The 9997-nt window shown below is 42.2% G+C and overlaps 1 protein-coding gene across 1 annotated transcript; it reads left to right on the forward strand.

Moving 5' to 3' along the window:
- The first annotated feature begins 671 nt into the window (after positions 1 to 671).
- Positions 672 to 6310, forward strand: LOC141600717 (benzyl alcohol O-benzoyltransferase-like). Its single transcript, XM_074420962.1, has 5 exons — positions 672 to 913; positions 1079 to 1217; positions 1869 to 1967; positions 2056 to 2157; positions 6119 to 6310. The coding sequence occupies exons 1-5, from the start codon at positions 672 to 674 to the stop codon at positions 6308 to 6310; spliced, it is 774 nt and encodes a 257-aa protein (XP_074277063.1).
- Positions 6311 to 9997: the final 3687 nt, after the last annotated feature.

Here is a 9997-nt window from a genome sequence, read left to right on the forward strand (position 1 = left end):
TGAATATTCTCGATTTCCTCTTTTTCTATTTCATTTCATTTCATTTCTTTTTCATGGTATAGGTTTTTGTTTGGGACGATTTAAAGTTACCCGTTTGATGAGGTAGAGAAGGAATAACGATATAATATTGTTGAAGGAAAAAAGACCAAAAGAAGAGAGGATATATTTCCAATCCCTTTATAATTGAAGTGATACAAATCTACCAATTTGTCTAGTATATACTTCTAATAATACCTTTATTGTTAAAACAAACAAAAATAGGAAAAAATGCAATATCCGCTACTCTAGATATATTCTATATATATGAAGTTTTAACGGTTAATTTAACTATTATTTCATCGTGTTTATAAGAAAAAAACACGAACAAATCTACCAATTTGTCAGCATTTGAAAGTATGAAAGTTTGTTACGGATTATTTTATTTGAAGTCTTTCTATTCCTTAGAAGTCATTATCAGATTGGTCCCGGTTATTTGTCCACCTTTTTTATTCTTTTTAAATGATATTTTAATTAAAATCAAGCAAATGATCGGGATAAAGAGAGTATCAACTATATATACCATCCTCAAATACACTAACCACAAAACAACTGCAATCAATTAGTATAAAACATAAAACATGTCAAAAATTTTAGACAATCAAACAAATCTACTATTTAAGGTGATTAGGCAAATGCCAGAGCTTATCGCTCCGGCCAAGCCAACCCCTTATGAGATCATGGAGTTATCAGAAATCGACAACCATGGTCATTGCCATTTGGGACACATGCCCGGGATTCATTTCTATGGGTCTGCGCCAAATATGCTTGCCGCAGACCCTGCTAAGGTGACTAAGGAGGCATTAATTAAGAAAAACCTTGGTACCGTATTATCCTTTAGCGGGGCACTTAAGGGAAAAAAAGTGATAAGAAACTGGTAGTTGAATGTACCGGAGAAGGAATTGTGTTCATTGAGGCTAATGCGGACGTTAGCCTGGAAGAGTTTAGTGAGGCTTGTTGGGTTTGTGCCTTAATTCTGTTAGTCGTCGCTTCGAACGACTATACGGGGGTCTCACTGACCGGTCAGCGAGTCTGGGTCCAGGGGCGAAGCGCTCTGGTTTAGTGGTTCGGTCGTCAGTTGGAAGGCTACATTTCAGCCTACAATTACTTTGTCTACTACTGAAGCAGAGTATATGGCCTTGACTGCAGCACCTAAAGAGGGTATCTGGTTAAAAGGATTGGTCAGTGATCTGGGTCTACATCAGGAGTAAGGTATTGTATTATGTGTCAGTCTTAGTGCAATATGCTTGGCTAAAGATCAAGTCCATCATAAGAGGACTAAACATATAGATGTGAGATATCACTTTCTGAGAAATGAGAAGAGGATTAAGGTAAACAAAGTGGGTACTGCTGATAACCCAACTGACATGTTCACCAAGCCAGTTCCACATAGCAAGTTCCAACATTGTTTGGACTTGCTAAATATCCGCAGTCTGTAATTGCCCTCTTGTGGGCAATATCTGAGGGGGAAGGGAGAAGAGTTTTCTGGTACATCTGGCATCTATGGGGGTGCATCTGGTACATCTGTCTGTTTGTGAGAGAATTCAAGTCAAGGTAGAGATTTGTTGGGTTTGTGCCTTGATTCTGTTAGTCGCCTAGGTCATTCTATATTAGGTCTTAAAGAGTATTATATAAACTCTCTAAGCCTCTACCTAGCAGTCATGCTTATCATACCGTCTGAATCTGTAATCTGAAAACTCCTCACATATCAATAAAACTCTCTCCCTTCTACCATGTGGACGTAGCTAACACACTGTTAGTGAACCACGTAAATCTGTGCGTTTTGTCTTTATTGTTCTTTATTTGTTCTTTCTTGCTTCTGTTACAACAAGGCTGATTTTCATAAACCCATTCCTTGCATGAATGAGCTTCTTTATAATGGTGTTCCGGACTTCGTTGGCATTCTCAATTCTCCTTTGTTTCTCTTTCAGGTATATATAATCTCATTAATAATTTTTACCTAATAACACATATTAGAAACATGCATTCTAGTTCACAGTTATTTTTCTTATCGATCAGGTAACACGACTCAAATGTGGAGGGTTCATAATTACACATAAAATGAATCATTCAATAGTTAATGCGATAGGTGTAGCTGACTTCATGAACGCTATAAGTGAGGTATCCCGTGGGATTCAAACTTTATCGGTCAATCCGATGTGGGAACGCCATCTTCTTAGAGCTTGGGTTCCACCTTGTGTCACTCGCGTGCACCGAGAGTTAGGGGCGAAGCCAGGATTTAAGATGTAGGGTAGCGAATTTTTTAGTCGTATAATATATTTTTCTATTAAAAGAAGCAAAATATAAGAGCATAACTTTCTTAACAAATGCTTCGTTTGTTTTTTATTATTCCTAACATTGACATCTTTCAGCATGAAGATAAGATAAAATGTTTTTCGTTTGTGATTACTCATATCTTCGGTGTTGAGTTTGCGCCTCAAGTTATAGTTAGCTTATCCGAAAGCCTCGTAGGACTATTTAAGTTTAAGTATCTAACAAAAATGTTAAAACAAAAATTATAATTGGTTACTGGAAACTTTGATAAAGAATGAATATAGTATTAGCTGACGTACCAGCCATTTTTTTGTCATTGAAAATTTACTCCATCCATCTTTCTATTTTTTTTTTCATTTGCATTTCCAGGGTCGAAATTACTAGGTTTTGACCGAAAATATGTTAAGAAAACAAAGAAAAATTACTACATAAACCTAAACTATTAGTAAAATTTATCATAAAAAAACTTTCTCAAAATATTAATTTTGAAATAAGATGTTAAATAATACGATACAGAGAAATGACAGTACGTAAAAAAGTGGAGAAAGTACTAAATAAAATGTTAAAAATTAAATATGCAACTCGTGGGGCTCGAACACGGAAACATTAGAAACAAAACCACAACTTTGTCACCACGCCAGAAATACACAGATGATAATATAGCAACTTTTCTTTTGTTATTCTTGTTTCACACTCAACAGTACTTAGGGTAGCAAATATTCATCTTCTTTGTGAGTTTTTCCGGGTTTGGGGTAGCGAGCGCTACCCCATGCTACAATGTAGCTTCACCCCTGCCGAGAGTTTCCTGACATTCCATTTCCAGATGACTTAATTCTCAAACGCTTCTTTTTTGGTAAGTCTTTATGCTATATTCAACAAAATGGGTTTGTGAATTTTGTTATTGGGTGAACTATATTTTCTAAGTACACCGGGTGTACTATGTTTACGTATACTTTGACATATTTTTTAATTGACGTGCAGTGGCGGAGCTAGGATTTTAACTCAGCGGTGGCGAAAATTTTCAACGGGAGCAAAAGGGTAATATTATAAGGAGGCCTCGAAAAAATTCGAAATTTTTAACTAAAAATTTCGAAATTTTCAAACGCCAGCGGAGGCGACCGCCTCTGCTAGCCCCCCTCATTCCACTACTGTTGACGTGATACACTGAGTGTACCTAAGAAATCTCTAAGACTTGTATGTTTAATCATCTATTTTATTGTTGTAAGATTGAGATACTATATTCATCCATTTTATACTGTTAGGAGATATGATTAGTTTTAGTGAATTCAATCCATAATTTAATCATGGCAATTTTTCAATATACTCCCTCCCATCCAAACCAAAGGTTATTGTAATACTACGGTTTTCTATGTCTTTGGGTACTCTATCGAGTTGGACTTACTCTGTCGAGTAACTAGTTTTTTACGCAAAACAGTAGTCTGCCTGTAGGGTACTCGATCGAGTAAGTTGGGGACTCGATCGAGTAAGTGTGTTTTACGGGTCTGTTTAGCCGGGTTTTGTTAACAACGCGAGATTAATATAAAAGCTTCCGCCATTATTTTCTGAACACTTTTATCATTCTAAAACTTTTGAAGAGGAGATTTAAAGTTACGTTGTTCGCATCTCTCGCATTATTAGCAAATCCCAAGGCTAGGATCATCGGTTCGTCTCTTTCTTTACGCCGTTGTGATCGTTGTGTCGAGGGTAAGCTTCTTGTATAATTTTTATAATGTTTTGATAAGTTTGATTAAACCCTAATTGGGTAGTTTTGGGGGTTTTGGGGGTATTGTGATGTGTTGGTAGTAATTGTATGTATACATGATATAGGAGGAGGATTCGTAAAGGAGAAGTTCTGATTAGCTGCTAGACGGTCTCGTGTGATTGCTATTCCAGGTAGGGTTTTCCCTACTCAGTATTGTTTACATGGCATTGTTGATTGTTGGTGATTGTTTTATTGTTGTTGATTCATTATCATAAAGGAATTGGTATTTGGTGATTGTGATTGTGATTGTATAAGGTGATTGTTTTATAACTGTTTGTGGTTCTCGGGGCACGTCCCTAGCTGAGTGGAGTCACTTGCGGGAGTGGCTTCACGTCCTTGATTCGCCTTCTGTGGAACCCGCCACAGCAGGGATGTGCACATTAAGGAACATGGGTTATCGCTCGGATGAGATGAGCAGGGATTAGGTGGGAACGGTTGCGGTCCCCCACTGGCGGCGTGGAATACTTGTTGCGATGAGTATTCTGGCAGGACTACAACACACTTTAGTGTGTAGTCAGGTGTGTGGTGATGAGACAGAGTTGGTGGATTGGATTGTCTTGTCTTGTTGTTTTATTGTACCTGTTTGTTTTGTGTAATTAGTACTGACCCCGTTTAAATGTTTTAAAAAGTGTGGTGATCCATTCGTGGATGGTGAGCAGTTATTGAGCAGGTATGAGTTGATGCGCATGGGATAGCTGGGTTGAGTCATCATGATGTTGTTTAGAAGTCTTCCGCTCTGTCGAACATTCTTTTAGTTGTTTAGTTGGTTAACATTTTGAGAACATTTGTATTTCTTTTTATCAGTTTCGGATTTGATTGTATTGCTTTAAACTTTATTATTAAAGTACGTTTCTTTATGGTCTATTTGATTATCATTGCCTCGGGTAACCGAGATGGTAGCACTTCCATGCTTAAGTGGTCCTGGTAAGGCACTTGGAGTATGGGGTGGTACAAAGTGGTATCAGAGCGACGATTTTGGAATCTGTAACTAATGAACTCAATGAACTTAGGGAGTCAAAATAAAATGAACCCGGGTAGGAGTTTTTATGAGCTAATGCAAAGACTTGGGAGACGGCCTAAAGTCGCGATCATGCCCTACAACTTTGAACAGGTCACTATGGGGTGTGTGTTGGGATCGCTATGTATTTACCTTGTGTGTTGTATATCTATATAGAAAGATATGGTATGTGTTTGGGCTAAAAATAGCACAATAAAGAAAGCCCACTTGGTGAAATAAAGATTATAAAGAAGAGGTGAGGAGGAAGGGAGTCCGCGGTCAGGAGGAGGGGGGATGAGCTTGAGAAGGATCAAGAGCCCATCATAGAAGGTGCCCGTGTTAAGGAAAGAAGTGTTAGGGAGAAGTTAGGGAGAAGTTAGGGAGATCGGGGAGAATTGGCAAAAGAGTCCGGGTTTGGAAAGAAGTCTTTATGGAAATAATATTCTCTTTCCATATTTGAGGTAGAATACATCTAGGGTTCTTACCCTATAAATAGCAAAGGAAGGAAATCAAGAAGGACATTCATTCAACACCGGCGTTCATACATCAACATTCAAGATCACATCTCTGCAAATAATTTACGATCATTCTTGGTCTTGCAGGCCTGACACCTAGGGCCAGCAGGATTAACTTCGTACCATAATTGTAATCGTCCTCCAATTCATATAGTGCAATACTTGGCAGGGTACCGTCCCTCCCGCGGTTGTTCCCACACTTTATTTGCCGTTTACTTATTAACACACAAATCACCATACAATCGATCAACGAATATAGACTACATTGACCCTAAATCGACTTAGGTAAAATAGACCTAAACAGTTTGGCGCCCACCGTGGGGCATTGTGGTCGTCAATCGTTGATATCCTAGATATACAATGGAAAAGCAAGCGTCCGAAGCCATGTCAGGGAGCAGGCATCCATCGCCACCACCACCATCCACTCAAAATCCAACATCAACAGTGGCCACGCAGGCTCCCGGACATACCCCCAGAGTCATACCAACAACAAAAGCTACTTTGCCTCCTAAGACCCCTGCTGTCTCAGCACAGTCCAGATCAGACAAGGGAACATCAAGCTCAGGCGTCACTCCGCCACCCAGTCCCACGCAGATCTTGCTCGCTGGTGTGGAAAGTCTTCAGAAAGCCATGGAAAACATGAGAGAAGACCAAAGGAAAGCAGATGCAGAGGTGAGAAGGAGAGACAGAGAGCTCTGGGCACAGATTGATCTCCTAAAGCAGTAGTCCAACACCCCAGCGAACAGGATAGGTGAAGGAAGATCACCCTTGGTGGATCTGACACAAGGAGCATCAGGTAGCAGGCAGATACCAGCCGAAATAATTACGAGGTTGGATTTAGCTACGACACCATCAGATGGAAGGATAACCCCGCGAGGGTTAGGATACCTCACGCCAGATAGCTGGCAGCCGGCAGGCTACGTAGAGGTACAAGCAGGTGGCTTCCCGATCGGTGATCCCCGCAGAGTCGATCGGACACTGTAGCAGATCCGAGTCAAACCAAGCAGTAAGCGGCGCCGGGGACCATCGTTACCACAACCCCCCTGGCTGCCGGAGCTTACCAGAATCTTCAAGAACCCGGATCAGGAGGAAATGTGCAGACAGCTGACAGGCGAACCCCAGATTCAGCCAATATAACTAACTAAAAAAGATTGAGCTAAAAGAGATCTTTGAGCAGGTTCCGGGCTACCACCTCCACTCGAGAAAGCAGCCCTAGATAGTTATGCCGACTCACCGTTCGTGAACGCCATATCCATCACAGCTATGCCAAAAGGATTCACCAACCCAAATATGCCTCTCTTCGACGGCACAACAAATCCCTTTGATCATGTCAGCCAATACAAACAGAAAATGATGACGGTGACAGCTATAGGGCAAGTCAATGATGCTTGCATGTGCAAAGGGTTCGGGTCCACCTTAACGGGACCAGCACTTCGATGGTTTGTGAGCCTGCCCAACAGGTCGATATCTACCTTTGCTGAATGGGTGAACCCATTTACTCAACAGTTCGCAAGCAGCAGGAAGCCACAGAAGCACGCAGGAGGCTTATACAGAATCGTCCAGGGGGCAGGAGAAAGCATTGGAGAATACAATACGAGATTTAACAATGAGAAGGTAGCAGTACGAGAGTGTGATATCTCAACAGCAGTAGAAGCCTTCAGAAGAGGCCTCCACCACGACTCCGACCTATACAAGCAGCTGACTATGCATCCCCGCCATAGTTTCAAGCAGACAGAAAAGGTAGCGCCGCGATCGGTGGAGGAAGATATTCTAGCCAGAGCCAGCTTACAAAGCACACCCAGTATTTCTAGTACTTCATCCGTGGAGAAATCAGGAAGAAAGCAAACCACCAGCAAGAAGGACGAGAGATACAGACCATATGGGAGGGGAGTCAACAGAATTGAGGAGAACCAACTACTCCCCACCCTGGTAGAATATGGATTCACCACAGGCATCTGAGGAATATTGAAGGCATTAAGGGAGATGGGAGATGGAGTCAGGCGGCCTAACCCACCAGTAGGAGAGCAAGCATGGAGAAAGGATAGCAAGAAGAAGTGTGAATTTCACCGTGATATTGGGCACAACACTGAGGATTGCTACACATTAAGAAGAGAGATCAAGCGCCTGTACGAACAAGGAAAGCTGAGCCACCTATTACCACGTGGGGCAAGCGAAGAAGATAAGGTAGGTTCCATGGCCGTGCAGACCCACCCACATGCACCAAAATTATAAACGTGATAACAGGCGGCTCAGACTTAAGCGGATTGACATATTCAGCAGCCAAGAGACACGCTACAGAGACCAAAGGAGATAGGCCAGCCAATTTGTGCAGAATTTCTCACAGTGACCTACCAGCGGTCAGCTTTGATGAAGGAGATGAATACGATGAAAGAGAGCACCATGATGCACTAATTATCACCTTATCAATGGCCAATTGCACAGTTAGAAAGGTCTTGGTAGATACAGGAAGCTCGGTCAACTTGATCATGCTGAAAACCATAGAGAACATGGGATTCGCGAGAAGGATTTCTGAGGAAGAAGACTATTTCGCTAGTAGGCTTCGGCGGAGAAACACTAGCTCGCTAGGTGAGATAGTCATCCCAACCTATGTGGGAGGAGTCAACAAGCAAGTCAGTACTGGTTATAGATGGCCCCTCTACTTACAACGTCATCTTAGGAAGACCATGGTTGCACCAAATGAAGGCAGTCCCCTCAGATACCACCAGTGCATAAAATTCCCCACCCCATGGGGAGTAGAAACGATAAGAGGAGATCAGGAGGAAGCCAGAGGTTGCTACATGAAGGCACTCAAGTGCACTGCCAGCCCTCTCGCATAGCAATTACAGAAGCAGCCTATCCAGGACGAATACATCGAGCCCCCAGCAGAAGAGCTGGACCAGATTAACCTGGATAAGTTGCACCCAGAGAAAACCGTGCTCATTAGAGCAGGATGTACAGGAAGCTTACGACAACAGCTAGTCAAGTTCTTGCAAGATAACATGGATTGCTTTGCATGGTCACACGATGATATGATAGGCATAGATCCATCCATCATAACACACAAGCTTAGCGTGGACCCAAAGTGTAAACCCATCCAGCAGAGAAGGAGAAAGTTTGCAGTAGAGAGAAATATGGTAATCAACCAGGAAGTAGACATTTCTTGGCAAAGAAAGAAGATAAGAGAAGTAAAATACCCAGAATGGTTGTCTAATGTAGTGGTGGTGCCTAAAAAGAATGGGAAGTGCAGAGTATGTGTGGACTTCACTGATCTCAATAAAGCATGTCCCAAAGATCCATTCCCACTGCCTCATATTGATGCAATGGTAGATGCAACAGCTGGACACGAGATGCTAACATTTCTGGACGCATGGAGTGGATACAATCAAATCAAGATGGATCCTGCAGATCAAGAGAAGACAGCATTTATGTCCGAAAGAGGAATATATTGCTACAACGTCATGCCATTCGGCCTAAAGAACGCAGGCTCCACATATCAAAGGCTGGTTAACCGCATGTTCAAAGAGAAAATAGGAAGAACCATGGAGGTGTACATTGATGACATGGTGGTGAAGTCAGAAAGAGCCAAAGAGCATATGCGTCATCTGGCAGAAACATTCAGCACCCTCAGGGAATACAAGATGAAACTAAACCCATCTAAATGCACCTTCGGGGTATCTTCTGGCAAGTTCCTGGGCTATATCGTGACTCAGAGAGGGATAGAAGCCATCATCGAGCAGATCAAAGCTATCTTACAGCTGGAATCACCAGAGAAACCTAAGGATGTTCAAAGACTAGCTGGAAAGGTAGCAGCCCTGAACAGATTCATTTCAAGATCTTCAGACAAATGCAGGCTATTTTACGACGTACTAAGGAAAAGTCAGAAGTTTGAATGGACCCCTGAGCACGAGCAAGCCTTCAGAGAGCTGAAGCATTATCTCAGCAGCCCGCCATTGCTATCACAGACGGAGCCAGGAGAACCGTTATTCTTATACCTAGCCGTCACGAAGTAGCGATGTAAGTCTTTGTCCGGTCGGAGAGCAAGAAAAGGAGCAGAAGCCAGTATACTACATGAGCAAGTCTCTGCTGCCGGCAGAGACCAGGTACACATCCCTTGAAAAATTAGTACTAGCGTTGGTAGTAGCATTTCGCAAACTGCGTCCTTATTTTGAGTCACACATCGTACATGTTGTGACAAACTACCCGCTAAAAGCTATCATGAGGAAACCTGAACTGTCAGGAAGAATGTCTAAATGGTCTGTACACCTCAGTGGATACGACATCCAGTATGACCCTAGAACAGCAATCAAATCACAAGCACTGGCCGACTTTGTGTCGACTTGATCCAGCCATCCGACCGGCGGATACGGAGATCCTCACTTTAGAAGGAAGCAAGCCGACAGACGTCTGGCAGAT

Source organism: Silene latifolia, chromosome 9 (assembly GCF_048544455.1).
Source record: "Silene latifolia isolate original U9 population chromosome 9, ASM4854445v1, whole genome shotgun sequence".
In the NCBI taxonomy this organism is placed as follows: domain Eukaryota; kingdom Viridiplantae; phylum Streptophyta; class Magnoliopsida; order Caryophyllales; family Caryophyllaceae; genus Silene; species Silene latifolia.

What these genes read in the sequence shown, in the direction of transcription:
- LOC141600717 (XM_074420962.1), top strand. Translation starts at nt 672, where the DNA reads ATGCCAGAGCTTATCGCTCCGGCCAAGCCAACCCCTTATGAGATCATG. An exon ending in AAAAAAGTGATAAGAAACTG is followed by an intron (nt 914 to 1,078) that starts GTAGTTGAATGT and finishes GTCTGGGTCCAG; the next exon opens with GGGCGAAGCGCTCTGGTTTA. An exon ending in TCATGAACGCTATAAGTGAG is followed by an intron (nt 2,158 to 6,118) that starts GTATCCCGTGGG and finishes GTCTCAGCACAG; the next exon opens with TCCAGATCAGACAAGGGAAC.